Source organism: Aquarana catesbeiana, linkage group LG06, assembly GCF_042186555.1.
Source record: "Aquarana catesbeiana isolate 2022-GZ linkage group LG06, ASM4218655v1, whole genome shotgun sequence".
In the NCBI taxonomy this organism is placed as follows: domain Eukaryota; kingdom Metazoa; phylum Chordata; class Amphibia; order Anura; family Ranidae; genus Aquarana; species Aquarana catesbeiana.
Window position 1 is genome coordinate 320,388,927 of NC_133329.1, and position 15,941 is coordinate 320,404,867.

Genomic DNA, 15,941 nt, shown 5'->3' on the forward strand with positions numbered 1-15,941 from the left:
TTATTATGTCAGAACACTGAACAGTACCTGGACAGTACCTTTCATCGCCGGGGCTGAGTAGACACTTTGCTTCCTCTGTTTTGGGGAAAGGTTCTAGGTTTACAATATACAAACAAGGATGTTGTTTAGTTCATATATTTACATATCCATGCATTATAATTCTAAAAGATTATATACTGGAGAAGGCAGAACTTCTAATGACTGAAATCTGCCTGCATCATGTGTTTTATATTGGGGAAGGCTTGGATTTTAGACAACCATGTGGGGGTTAATATAAGTTAGGATGATCGAGTCAAATGGCAAAATCATGCAGATAGCCCGAATTCACAAGCTGGTAAACTTTGTATAAGCAGATTTGTAATGAAATGGAATTACATATAAAGCAGATGGTGGCTTCTTCAGAATAAGGATTTGATTCCTAAAGTAACTACAGCACATTACCAATAAACTGTTGTTGATAGGTATAAAGGACAAGCACCTAGAGGGGCCAGTAAATACCTGCAACATATTCCAGTGCCTCTGCTTGCTCAAATGGCAGGTCAATCTGATCAAGCAAAGCATTGGCACTTCCTGGCAATGGCGAGCTTGCCTGCCCCCACTATATTCTTATTATTAAGTGAGCCAACCCATCATAGTAATGGATTGATATGAAAGTATGGAAATGGGAGAGAGAGAGCAAACTCCAAGACTACCAGGGAGTGACAGAGTCATGAGCCCAATTATAACGGTCGAGCAATTGGGCAGAATGTAGGCATCAAAAGCTTCTGCTGGTATATGTATCGGCACCTGTTACTGCTGCTCTTCATACCTGCCAGAAGCATGTTTTTTCTTGTTAAAGCGTCACTGTAAAGCTATCTTATCATAAGAAAAAAATTAATGGGTGGTCCTTGCAGACTTCTTTCTGTCTGTTGCCCCTATGGCTGGAGCAAGTATGCAGATCAGGAATGTCAGAGCAAATATAAAAGTTGTTACTTGCATTCTTATGGGTTGCTGATTCAAAATATCTAACTAAAGCTGGGTACACATTAATAGTTTTTTTCTGACAGATCGCAGTACCAACACAAGCAAATGTTGATCAGAGGCTAGTTTTCCAGCATTTCCCTTCACCAAAAGCTGATTTTGTCAGACAAGCTTCTGTCGCATAGACAGCTGTACTGTACACACTGACCAAAAGTTGGACGGTTCCTGCTGAACAGGCTGATTTTTCACCTGTGTGTACCTAACTTAAAAAGGTAAGCAAAACAATCTTATCTTTGTTCTGTAAACTACTCCCATCATTCATCACGTAAAGCCTTGTACCCACCGCCAGTTCTTTTTCGTTCAACCCAGCGGGTTGAACGAAAAAAACTGACAGCTCTGGTCAGAGCCGCTGTACATATGATCCAACGTTAGTACAGCGATCTCCCCTGCTGAGCTATTGTGTTCTGACAGGGGGACTGCCCCCCCGCCAGAACACTCCGATCAGCGCTCTTAGCCATTGGCTGAGAGCTCTGATTGGGAGCCAGTTGGCTGCTGGCTTTCCAGCATGCTCGTCTGACAGAAGCTTGCCAAACGGCAGTCTTTTGTCAGACTGGCTGTCATACACATGGGCCAAATGTTGGCCGGATTTAATTGAACCGGCCAATGCCGCCCGACATTCGGCCCACGTGTACTAAACTTTAAGTTTAGTGGACTTTAATAGAGGTGGACATGTTTGAATTCAAGCCAATGTGACATTGCTCCATCCATAGAAACAGTGGAGAGATGAGTGAAGCCCCGAAGATGCATGAACTATATTATTTGCAGAATCAACAGGTGAAAATAAAGAGCATAGAAAAAATTAAAGCAGGAAAAAAAATGCAACCACCACATCAAAGGACTGGTAAGCTGCATTATAACAAACTTATGTTTTTTGGTTTAGATACAATCTTTCTTTTTTTTTAATAAGGAAATGGGTCTTATTAATGACAAATTGTTAGGTGAGGCCTAGCTGTGTTTTGAAGTCATTTTTTTCCAAGAAAGAAAAGTTTTTGTAGTTGTTGATTGCAAGCAATCCAGTTCTCCTGTTTAACCTCACATCCCAGTTTAAGGTCAGGAGAATGTGGAAGCAGGAGGAGGGTTAACTATATACAGGAGGGGGGGTTAACTATATACAGGAGTGAGGGTTAACTATATACAGGAGGGGGCTTAACTATATACAGAAGGGGAGGTTAAGTATTTAACTATTTACAGGAGGGGGTTAACTATATACAGGAGGGGGGTTAACAATTTACAGGAGGGGGGTTAACTATATACAGGAGGGGGTTATCTATATACAGGAGGGGGGGTTAACTATGTACAAGAGGGTGGTTAACTATGTACAAGAGGGTGGTTAACTATGTGCAGGAGGGGGGTTAACTATGTACAGGAGGGGGTTAACTATATACAGGAGGGGGGGTAACATTTTACAGGGGGGGTTACTATGTACAGGGGGGTAACTATGTTGTACAGGGGGGGGTAACTAGGGGGAGAGGGGTAACTATGGCTCTGCCTGGGACACTGATGTAAGGACTGAGGCTGGGAACACTGGTATAAAGACTGACTCTGCTGGGAGCACCTAATGCAAGGACAGACTCTGCTGGGGACACCTGATGCAAGGACAGACTCTGCTGGGGACACCTGATGCAAGGATGGACTCTGCTGGTGGCAGGCGACGTGGCAGGTGACACGCTCAGGGATCCCACTGATTCTGCATTATGGTGAGTTGAATGATTTCATTTTATATTACAATGTAATAATAGAAATAACGCACTTCAATCATCCTAAAACCATAACAACCATGGTGCCGGGATGATTAAAGCGCTAACACCAGGTGTTTGGAGTATCCTTATCTTCTGATTGTTAAACTTTCTAGAATACACATATTTCTATTATTGTGTAGGATCTGGGGCTGCTGTCCCTCCATTCCCCTCTCCATCCCTCATTCATCTCAGACTCTAACCACACCCCCTCTGAGCCACGCCCATTTAAGCCACGCCCACTATTTCACGTAAACCATGCCCACTTTTCGCCGTGACGCGCTTTGCACGCTGCATTTTTTGTTTTTCCCTATGCCACGCCTGCAAACACGCCCCACCCCTAATTATATGACTCCGCCTACAGCCAAAAAAGTGTTGTCAACTATGGGTATGTAGCACCCTTTAGTAGTGTGCTAGAGAGGATAGGTAAATTTAAGCAGGCCTGTCTGGTTGCTAGGCCTGTTTGTTTTTATTCTGGGCTGGGATTGGCTCAGGGTAGTGCTGGGTGACTCACAGGTGACATCACTAGGACCGCCTACTTCTTTCTAGAACCTTCTAGTGTTTTCTGGAAAGTGACACTGGAGGGGAGTTGAGGCCATCTGGGGTGTTCTGGGGAGCCCTGGATTGGCAGGGGATGGGCCTCCTCAAATACCAAGGGTCAGCCCAGCTGGGGGAGGAGCTGTCAGGTGGAAAAGCTGGAGTGAGAGAGTGTGGAGCCTGTCAGGGCCCTCCAGCAAGCTCCCCAGTCTGGGGGGGTGACCTTGGGCCTGGGCTCGGGTGCAGTCGGGACCACCTTTAGGAATTAAGAGGTCCTGGACCAGAGGCACAAGAGAGAGCAAGGAGAGCACAGCGACAGAGAGAGCACTGCTAAGAGACTCCAGGGAGGACAACTGGTCACAGCCAGGAGGGTTGGTGAGTGAGACACAATCAGGAGGACTGGGGATTGCAGTCTGAGATGGGTGCAGAACCAGAAGTGTGGACTGTGGTGGAAGAGACAGTGGAAATAGGCAGCTGCAGTCAAGAGGGCTGCCAGGGCCTGAAGAGGGCAAACTGGGATCAGTAGCCAAAGTTAGGGCAGCTAGCTCAAGGACTTTTCTGCTACAGCATTGGGGCCCACGGTCCCAGCCTGCAAAAGGCATTTGCTGAGGCCTGAGTCAGTGTCAGGCCTAACCAACAAATAGTGCTAGCTGTTCCTGGGGAACCAAGTGATGTGCTGGAGGTGACTAGGAGTAACAGTCTGCAGCAAGAAATGAGCTGGCGGAGTGAGGAATAATGAGCTTCAAGAAAGTGATGTGCAGGAGGAATCTGCTGTTTCATTGATCTATGCTGGACATCCCAAATCTCCCATCCCCATCCAAGTTATACCCCTCAATAAAACAAAAAAAAAACACAAGCACTGACTGCTTTGTGTCTCGGAGTGCCTGAGAGTGAATGCAGGGCTGGGCAGGGTGACAGGCAAACCACATTTCTTAGAAGCCCCTGATGGGGGTACCGCTACAGGTAGTACACAGCAAGACAAGACACACAAATCAGGAAGTATCACATAATGACATACTGTATTGTGGAAGACTAGACACAGCAAGCAAAGCTTTGGAACAATGCACACATAAATCAAGACTGATGTAAGAATAAAGGTTGTTTGAGAGCTGTTGACTTACCTCTTCATGTGTGCTGGTTGTCCTATTATCATTTATTTCTAGGCAGAAAAGAATATTTATATGAAGTCTATATTTTATAGATCACATATCCAATATTTATGTATTTGCAGCTTCTGTGACATAAATATAATGAAATATAATTCCATTGATTAGTTAAAACTACTTCAGTACAAGCCATTGATATAGTAGTAGTCAGAAATACATTTTTCCCCGTCATACAAACATTTACTGTATTTACTGACTTTTTACCCAATCCCAAATCAGTTTATACAGTAAAATAATTTCTCATAAAAACTTACATACGTAAAACCATCAAAAGCACTGACAAATAAGATGCTAGCATTGTTGTCTTTATTTCATGTGTAGTTTGGAAATAAATATAGGTAGCCACCTTTACGGAGTTTCACAGTAGTTTTGGTTTACTGCTCCTTCTTACAATGCAATGAAAATCAGCAAGTCAGTCAAAACCAGTGCACTCCCTTTGTAGCTGGTATCTTATCTCATACATAAAATACACTCTGCTAGACCTTTAATAAACGGTACATCACAGCATGCATTCAAACAGAACAGTGATCGCATATTAGTTTTTTTTTTACTACAAACCAGATTGTTCAAAAGCTAAAATTACTATATTTCCCTTTTCTTTCATCTTTATAAATGCACGATCCTGTTATATTGAAACCTATATATAGTATATACATGCAGCTATTTTATATATTGCCCATAAATCCACTAATGTCATTTGTGTCCAACATAAGGCTGAAGTGTCAATAAAGGTTCACCACGATCCCCTCTTAGGAGAATATTTGAGCTGTAGGTAGAGTCCACTCATCAGCTGGTAGGACCCAATCTTGGGTCTCATAAGTTCCACTGTGTGTACCTCCTATCTACTCTTCCACCCTCCATTGATGCTAGGTAAGCTCGTTTCTGTATTAGCAGTATTGCAGAGTGCAGTCAAGCTGCAATAGCTGTATAGTAAATGCTGGGTTGAGCTGTCAAGCCTCAATAGCTGTACAATAAGTACAAGATCAAGCAGTCAAGCTGCAGATGCTTTGCAATATAGAGACAACCTTAACACGTCACTAGCATTACCATTTTTTCCAAGGGGTCCTAGGATTGTTTTTCAGAATAGCATTTAAATATCTATGTATTTACCTTTTTACCCTGATCTCCCACCCTACACGAGGGCTTGGGAAAAAGAATTACGACACTCCGTCTCCCCCATTGACTGGTAAAAATGCTTTATTCTGATGCACAAATTCTCTCTAGCCACTAAAACTCAAGAAAAAGGGTTCAAATTGGTGATGAGATGGTATAGATGCCCTTCGACTATACATCATTTCAACTCGACAACACCGGATACCTGTTGGCGGTGTCTAAGCTCCAGGGATACCATGCTCCATGTTTGTTGGGACTGCCCCCCCATACAGAAATTCTGGCAACAGATCTTCCTATTATACTGCAAACTGATGGTAACCTCTTTTTCTCCTACACCTGAGATAGCTCTCTTACCCATACTCCCGGGCACATTCAAGAGAAACATTAGAGACCTTGAACGTCTGTTGGCCGAGGAATCTAATTAAAGCGGGGGTCCACCTATCTATCATTTTTTTTTTTTTGAGTTCATTCACAAACTTTTCTTCTCAGCATTACATACTCACATATTGTGTGTAATGTGTCCACCTGTGTCAGATTTCGTCGGAAAGAATAACTTATATTATTCACTACAGGCGGTTTCCATCTTCATTGTGGGCATTTGAAGCCCACAAGCATTTATTTCCTGGATGTGGTGAATGCTGTGCTCCCAGCATACACCGCTCATTCCCGCACATGCTCAGTGGCATCCTGGGAAGCCTGAGACTAGCTCCCAGGAGTCTGAGAGAGGCTAGAAACACGCCTACTCCCACGGGAGGAGAACCAGGAAGTGCAAAGAAGAATAGTAAAATAAAAGGTAATTACGGCGATTTAAATTTTTTTAAACGGCATGTCAGCATCTAGGCAAGGAAGAGAATACATACAGATATTGTTCAAAATTTGGGTGGAACCCCGCTTTAAGACGAACAGTTCTCTCTCACTTGGACTTCATGGTCCATGTTCCGCTACTCATCGGACTTCATCTCCTGGGCAGAGGGCAACCTAGGCAGCACCACCTCATGACCATATTGTAGCGATTTCTGTTCCTAATCTTTCTGCTTCCCCTACTTTCACTTAACTCCTTCTCCTCTTTGCATAAATGTACTCCTCAGAATCCATTAAACACTAGCTCCTGATGCAAAATATGATCCTCACAGCTAAATCCTCTACAGCATAACAGGTTTTTAGAATAAGTCTGATTGTAGTAATACATGATGTTTACACAAAATCTTCTCCTTTGAAGTGGGAGTGCCCTTCAGTTCTCCATGTTATGCCTCAACATGTTGCTCTAAGAGCCCTTGCACACTGGGGCGGTTTGCAGGCGCTATTGCGCTAATAATAGCGCCTGCAAACCGCCCGCAAACTGCCCCGAAAGTGGCGCTGCTTTCATTCCAGTGTGAAAGCCCCGAGGGCTTGCACACTGGAGCGATGCGCTGGCAGGACGGTAAAAAAAGTCCTGCCAGCAGCATCTTCGGAGCGGTGAAGGAGCGGTGTGTATACCGCTCCCTTACCACTCCTGCCCATTGAAATCAATGGGATGGCGCGGCTATACCGCCGGCTATACCGCCGTCTGCAGAGGCGCTTTGCGGTGGTATTTAACCCTTTCTCGGCCGCTAGCGGGGGGTAAAACCGCCCTGCTAGCGGCCGCATCCCGACGGTAAAACGCCGCTAATAATAGCGGCGTTTTACCGCCGATGCCGCCCCAGTGTGCAAGGGCTCTAATTAATGTCTTTAGACACACATAATGAACATGATACAGTACTACATTTTTGTAAGCTCCCTATGCATGTTTTATTGTCATTACTTACTACTGTTAATAATTTTATCTATGCGGATGCATTTCCCACTTTGTTCCCTTCAATAAAATAAGATTATTAAATACCTGTTTAATATCAATTGCATAGCTACGTCAGATGTTCAGTTTTTACAGCTTAATGACAGAAGCTTGATTGCTTTGTCCAGTGCTTGTTGAATAGCATTTGAAGCTTGACATCTTAGGCCCAGTATACACTGCAAAAGTTCTGCAGCTGGACTGCGTGGTCCAGGCTTATGCCTTGTACACACGATAAGAAAATTGGTTGGAAAATATCACTTTCTAAGCGATTGTCTGATAATCTAATCATTAGTACGCAGATTTTGAGAGTCGATCATGACAATTCATGCAAGGGACTAGCATGAAAGTTTTTCTTGTACAATAACAGAACTAACGGTTTTTGTGTAATTAGCATTTGTACAAATTAAATCATGTAACCAAGATCACACATGCTTGGAAATGAAAGAATACATTACAATACAATACAATCCACATTGGCCTAGCATGAAAAAAAAAGGACCATCATTCGTCCAATATTCTTATTGTGTGTACTAGGAATTATTATACAGCTATTGCAGCTTAATTGCTTGATCCAGCATTTACTTTACAGCTACTATGCGTTGATATCCCTCTGGTAAATTGCTAACATGGAACCAAGCTTATCTAGCATCAGTGGAAGGAGGATTGTTTTGGATGAGGGATGAGAGCAAAGAAGATCTTGCTGGTTGATGAGTGGCAAAAGCAGTCCCTCACCAGGGGATCATGGTGAAGTTTTGTCCGCACTCCATGCTCTTATTGGAACCAGATGCTTTATGATAAGGGATAAAGCTGTGTGTGTATATAAATGGAACTTTATGCTGAAATAACAAAATGACATCCCAAAACGTATAAGTAATATTGTTAAGGTGTAAGCTACCTGTTCATACTTTATGAAGAGTCCAAAATAAATGAGCAGTGCATTTATAAATATGAAGAAAAAAGGGGAAAGTCTGTATGAATTTGAAACATGTGGGCATGTTTTTAGTATCTTGTGTAATACAGGGATAATTGGAGTTTTTAAATATGGGGCTGAAAGTGAATACATTACATGTAATTACTGTTTTGTTTGAATGCATGCTGTTATGTAGAGATTGTTAAAGTTGTAACAGAGTATATTCTATAATGATTAAATTATACCAAGTGCTGCAATGTTACCCCTATGCAATATGTGGTGAAAATACTCCCATGCCTCACAGGGGAAGGACATTATATCACTGACAACACGTCTCCTATAGTCATATTGTTAAAATAATGTAATTTGCTAGTAATAATAAGTTTAGAAAATAACAGCTTATTAAGCATTCAGATAGTGGAAATGTAACTTTACAGTTTACATGCACAATATAATAAACACAATATTGCATATTGTAACAAGACTAGTAATAGCTACGAGATTCCTATACATTGCAGTAAACAGATGTATAAAGCTGTATTCTGCAAACCACAATTCATGTGTAGCGCAACAGTGTCACCTACAATAAATCACACATTTTACTCTGCTTCCCACTGTAGTTGTCCCTTGGCTTGTTGTCTCTCCATCTTTACTTATTCCCCTTGCTTTCATCCAGCCAGTTATGGAGCTTTTGTAAGCTTCCACTAAGGAGCACCCAATAAATGCAAACCTGGACCAGTCACCACAGGAATCCAGCACACAGGCCTTTATATAAGGCACATAATCAGTCTATCCCTTCAACATATGATAACTTAGGTAGAAAAAGAAGTTGGAACATATACACATTCCAGTATTGGTACTACCTATCAGCATTGGGTTGGTTTGTTCTTTCTGCTGTGGTATCCTCCAACATTCAAAATCATATTGATATGGTGTTAAATTAATCCACAAGCTACTGCTTTAGGATTCATGAAGATATAGATCACATGATCTATAAATACATGACTGTCGTGATCTTAAAGTGGTTGTAAACCCTTATGCCGCGTACACACGACCAGACTTTACGGCAAACTTGGCCCTGCGGACCGGAGTCCGTCGGACAATTCGATTGTGTGTGGACTCCAGCGGACTTTTTTTCCCCAAAAGTCTGCCGTAAAGTCCGCTCGTGTGTACGCGGCATTACAGACCACTTTTCACTACAGGTAAGCCTATAATAAGGCTTACCTGTAGCTACCATGGATATCTCCTAAACCTGCAAGGTCAGGCCAATCACAGCCCTGGAGCCCACGATACCTGGAAATAACTCCAGGAGACATGTCGCCGGGCAGAAAAGTGTGACCACTGTGGGGGCTTCCATCTAAGGTGAGTATTTCATAATAAGCTAGTATGCCTTTGTCGTGCAAGTTTTTTTGGTTTTTTTTTACATGGGTTTACAACCACTTTAATACATGTAACCTGTTGTACCCTCTAAAGATTGATATACAGTTGTGCTCAAAAGTACCCTGGCAGAAGTTTTTACATTTTGGCATTAATATGGAAAATATGACTGATCATACAAAAAAACTGTCTTTTATTTAAGGAGAGTGATAACATGAAGCCATTTATTATCACATAGTTTTTTGGATCCTTTTTGAATCACAATGATAACAGAAATCACCCAAAAGACCCTGATAAAATGTTTACATACACTGGAATGATTGGCCTTGGTACAGACACAGAAGGTGGCACACACTGGTTAAAATGGCAATTAAAGGTTAATTTCTCACATTTGTGGCTTTTTAAATTACAATTAGTGTCTGTGTATTATTAGTCAATTAGTTTGTTAGCTCTCACTTGGATGCCCTAAGCAGGTTTGACACTGAGCCATGAGGAGGTAGAAAAGAACAGTCAAAAGACCTGAGTAACAAAGTAATGGAACTTTATAAAGATGGAAAAGGATATAAAAAGATACCCAAAGCCTTGACTATGCCAGTCAGTACTATTTAATTCCCTATTAAGAAATGGTAAATTCGGGGCTCTTTTGATACCAAACCAAGGTCAGGTAGACCAAGAAAGATTGCAGTCACAACTGGCCGAAGAATTGCCCAGGATACAGAGAAAAACCCACAGGTAACCGCAGGAAAAATACAGCTCTTCTTTGTTCAAGTATCATCATATTGTGCTCCTTAACCACTTCAGCCTCAGAAGAATTTACCCCCTTCCTGGCCAGAGCACTTTTTGCGATTCGGCACTGCGTCGCTTTAACTGACAATTGCATGGTCGTGCGACGTTGCACCCAAACAAAATTGACGTCCTTTTTTTCCCACAAATAGAGCTTTCTTTTGGTGGTAATTGATCGCGACAATTTTGAAAAAAACGCATTATTTTGTACTTTTTGCTATAATAATAATATCCCCATTTTTTTTTAAAAAAGCTAATTTTTTCTCAGTTTAGGCCGATATGTATTTTTCTACATATTTTTGGTAAAAAAAAAAATGCAATAAGCGTATATTGATTGGTTTGTGCAAAAGTTATAGCGTCTACAAAATAGGGGATAGATTTATAGCATTTTTATTATTATTTTTTTTTTTTTTACTAGTAATGGTGGCGATCCGCAATTTTTATCATGACTCTGACATTATGGCGGACACATCAGACAATTTTGACACATTTTTGGGACCATTGGCATTAATACAGTGATCAATGCTATAAAAATGCATTGATTACTTTGAAAATGTCACTGGCAGTGAAGAGGTTAACACTAGGGGTGATCAAGGGGTTAACTGTGTTCCCTGGGATGTGATTCTAACTGAAGTGGGAGGGGACTGACTAGAGGAAGTGACGGATTGTGGTTCCTATCTAATAGGAACACATGATCTGTCGCTCCTGTCAGAACAGAACCGGGAAGTGTGTGTTTAAATATCACGTTTTATTTACGAGCATCGGCACCCCCGCTGTGCAGCGGGTGGGCGCCTCCGGCGAAGCCCGCACGCCAGCTATCCCGACCCCGCGAGCCGACATATAGCTACGACGGCTCAAGCAGGGGAGACAACCTGCTGCAGTATAACTGCGGCGGTTGGTCGGGAAGCGGTTAAAAACAACCACACCATCTTTTTTCAGAGCAGCCTGTATTTTTACTGAGGTTACCTGTGGGTTTATCTTTGTATCCCAAACAATTCCTGTGGCAGTTGTGGCTGAAATCTTTCTTGATCTACCTGACCTTGGCTTGGTATCAAGAGATCCCCAAATTTTCCAATTCTTATTAAATGATTGAACAGTACTGACTGGCATATTCAAGGCTTTGAATATTTTTTATATCCTTTTCCATCTTTGTAAAGTTTCATTACCTTGTTATGCAGGCCTTTTGACTGTTCTTTTCTGCTCCCCATGGCTTAGTATCTAGCCTGCTTAGCACATCCACGTCACAGCTAACAAACACATTGACTATTTATACACAGACACAATTTAAAAAGCCACAAATGTGGTAAATTAACCTTTAATAGCCATTTTAACCTGTGTGTGCCACCTTCTGTGTCTGTACCAAGGCCAAACATTCCAGGGTATGTAAACTTTTGATCAGAGCCATTTGGGTGATTTCTGTTATCATTATGATTTTAAAAGGAGCCGAAAAACTATGATAATAAATGGCTTCATGTGATCACTAGCCTTGAATAAAAGACAGTTTTTTGGCATGATTAGTCATATTCTCAATATAAATGCCAACATTTCACAATTTCTGCCAGGGTATGCAAACTTTTGAGCACAACTGTATTACTACAAGAAAAAAAACTGTTAATGAATAATGTGCATACTTTATAAAGGGGGGCAAAGAGTTTCATGGAGCTTGGCAATGCATAATAGACTGTTAAGCAACTGGTTCCCAAAGCCCTTTTGCTACTCTGTAAAGGGGAGACTAGAAAATGGGCTTAAACCACAATTGCAATCACTTTTTAAAAAAAACAAAATTTGTTTCTGGACCCTATACATTTAGCCCCCTAAGAGAAATTTAGTTACAAGTCAATGCATTATTAACTCAATCATCAATGCATTTAACTCTCAGTGCAATCAACTTCTTTTCTCAAAATAAAGTCTTTCCATTTATATATGAAATCAGTACCAAACAGCAGAAATTATTCTTTTTTTCTTTGCTGTTAAAATATCACGTTTTATTTACAAAAAGTCATTAAAAGCAATGGTACATTAATATGACAGTTTTTTTGTTTTTTTTTAAGATTACTCTAATTTTTTCCAATACAAAATTCAATAGCCGATTAATCATTACAATCATTGTAAAAACAAGAAAAAAAAAACATTTATCAGTTATACATTCCTGCTTTGATATTGTATGATACAGAAATACTCATTACCCCCTTCCCTCTCTTCAGAAATCATTCTACATCTTATTGACCAACAGTAAATGGAAAATGAGGTATTAAATGTGCAGTAACAAAGTTCTGTAAGTGTGCAGTAAAAGATGATATTGGGGGGAATGTATCTTTCAGGTGTTTTTTTTTTTATCCTGACCATTGGTCAGTATGGTGGATTGTAAAGTATAACTAAAGGCAAAACCTTTTGTTTAACTTTGGAAGGAGTTGAGAGTAATTAGAACACCTATCAGGTATTATTGTTGTCTGTGCTGCCATTAGGGAGATTCAGCCTCTCTATTTGTCCTGTTTACCATTATAAACATACTTAAAAGAAAATCACAGTTTTGGGTCATCACCAGAACAGGAATACAGTGGAAATTTACCAATAGGGACACAAGTTTCTGTGACCCTGGTGACAACAAGGGATTCCCTCACTTTGGAAGGATTTCGTCTCACTTCCTGTTTTGGCTATGTGACAGGAAATGAAGGAAAATCGCCCCCCAGACACCCCCCCCCCCCGGGACACAGAAGGCAAAAAATACCATATGGGGGTTATAACCCTTCTTTTGCCTTTAGCTCTACTTTAAATACAACTGCTTCCCAATTTTTAGTTACAATAATACATAGGGTGAAAATCACTAAACACTACAAAAGTGTCACTCAAAAAGTCATTTTAAACAAAGTTCCACCCCAACTATTATAATTTCACTAGGAACAAGACAATCAGCTGCTTTTGTCCATGAGCCGAATAAAATCATCAAACCTGCCTTATATATCCAGCATAGGTCCGGTGCAATTAGAACAACGTACTAAAAAAAGAGACTGCTGTCACCTGCTAGCAATGGATCTTTTGACCCAGAAACACGTACTAATGACTTATTAGCTTCCCTGTCTGATGTATTAACCTTGTCACGGAACAGAATTGAACTCAATGATCTTGAAAAATGTCCTTGGCTTTTATTAGGATATCATTACATCTATCCCAAGCACAGGTAATTTTGGTGGCAGAGGTTCATTTATGTGTCTCAGTGCTGGCAACCTGCCTAATACTCAACTAAATATAATATTCCCTTAAGGACAGCTCTACAAAGTCACAGAATGAGTATCCCTGAATAACAGGCTGGCTTGTCCTAAAACACACTAAAATACCTAAAGTATGTTAGGCAAACATAAAGGATTATCTATTGCGGTTATGTGCCAACATCCATATTAATGCAAAAAAAGAGAGAGAGAGAGAGAGAGAGAGAGAGAGAGAGTGACTATGGGGACTTTTAAGGCACATAAGAGAAAGAGAAACATAAGAGAATACTTTACACCATCAATAAAATTGTCAAAATGTATTAAACAACTATGAAAGTTGTTTTTTTCCCCCCCTCAAAAAGTAACAATATAGCTGATATACTGTATAGTACTATAGTTATATACTGCAATTGAACCACCCAACAATCCATATGGCATTAAAGTAGGGTGGAATGTTGCTGTGAAGTATATGCGCTCATGTGGGGATAGGGTGGTAGATAATCTGCAATATATAGGTCTCCAATATTTTATCAATATCCCAATAGTCAAGGACATAAACAATAATTTCCGGAAACTCAACTCTTACATAGACAGTATACAGTTGTAAGTAGACATGTTGTGCATGTACATAAATATATTGTCCCTAGATAGGGTCCACCAAGATATAAAAGTTGCTGACTGGAACAACATCATTACATAGCAGGGAACTCAGATCAACTCAGATCAATATCACTGCCACAACCTCTCTGAATGAGAATGTGAATGAGGCTATTAACTTGCTTTAGGCGTGTCTTAAAAGTCCTCACCACAGCTACAACCCCTGGCAAAACTTATGGAATCACCAGTCCCTGAGGATGTTCCTTCAGTTGTTTATTGTTGTAGAAAAAAAGCAGATCACAGACATGGCCAAAAACTAAAGGCATTTCAAATGGCAACTTTCTGGCTTTAAGAAACACTAAAATAAATCAAGAAAAATAATTGTGGTGGCCAGTAACAGTTAGATTTATAGAACAAGCACAGGGAATAAATTATGGAATCACTCAATTCTGAGGAAAAAATTATGGAATCACCCTGTAAATTTTCATTACAAACACAAACACCTGCATCAGATTAAATCTGCTTGTAATGCCCCGTACACAAGGTCGGACTTTGTTCGGACATGCCGACAACAAAATCCATGGATTTTTTCCGACGGATGTTGGCTCAAACTTGTCTTGCATACACACGGTCACACAAAGTTGTCGGAAAATCCGATCGTTCTGAACGCGGTGACGTAAAACACGTACGTCTGGACTATAAACGGGGCAGTGGCCAATAGCTTTCATCTCTTTATTTATTCTGAGCATGCGTGGCACTTTGTCCGTCGGATTTGTGTACACACGATTGGAATTTCCAACAACGGATTTTGTTGTCGGAAAATTTTATATCCTGCTCTCAAACTTTGTGTGTCGGAAAATCCGATGGAAAATGTGTGATGGAGCCTACACACGGTCGGAATTTCTGACAACAAGGTCCTATCACACATTTTCCGTCGGAAAATCCGACCGTGTGTACGGGGCATTAGTATGTAGGTAAAGAGGGTAAATCATCACACAGTGTTGCACAAGATGTTGGTTGTTCACAGTCGGCTGTGTCTAAAACATGGACCAAATACAAACAACATGGGAAGGTGGTTAAAGGCAAGCATACTGGTAGACCAATGAAGACATCAAAGCGTCAAGACAGAAAACTTAAAGCAATATGCCTTGAAAACAGAAAATGTACAACAAAACAAATGAGGAACAAATGGGAGGAAACTGGAGTCAACATCTGTGACCGAACTGTAAGAAACCGCCTAAAGGAAATGGGATTTACATACAGAAAAGCTAAAAGAAAGCCATCTCTAACACCTAAACACAAAAAACAAGGTTACAATGGGCTAAGGAAAGGCAATCGTGGACTGTGGATGATTGGATGAAAGTCATATTCAGTGATGAATCTCAAATCTGCATTGGGCAAGGTGATGATGCTGGAACTTTTGTTTGGTGCCGTTCCAATGAGATTTATGCAGACGAAAACATGTAAATTTCCACAGTCAATTATGATATGGGGCTGCATGTCAGGTAAAGGCACTGGGGAGATGGCTGTCATTAAATCTTCAATAAATGCACAGGTTTACATTGAAATTTTGGACACTTTTCTTATCCCATCTACTGAAAGGATGTTTGGGGATGATGAAATCATTTATCAAGATGATAATGCATCTTGTCATAGAGCAAAAACTGTGAAAAAATTTCTTGAAGA

General features: G+C 40.8%; 1 protein-coding gene across 3 annotated transcripts in view; it reads right to left on the reverse strand.

Moving 5' to 3' along the window:
* The window catches only part of PPP1R1C (protein phosphatase 1 regulatory inhibitor subunit 1C), a 119,718-nt gene that overhangs the window by 26,097 nt on the left and 77,680 nt on the right, over positions 1–15,941 (reverse strand). For all 3 annotated transcript variants that reach the window (XM_073633743.1, XM_073633741.1, XM_073633742.1), the window contains exons 3-4: positions 4,415–4,452; positions 39–93 (exon numbers count right to left, since the gene is read on the reverse strand). In XM_073633743.1, coding sequence (XP_073489844.1) covers positions 39–93; positions 4,415–4,452 — 93 coding nt within the window. The remainder of the gene's footprint in view (positions 1–38; positions 94–4,414; positions 4,453–15,941) is intronic.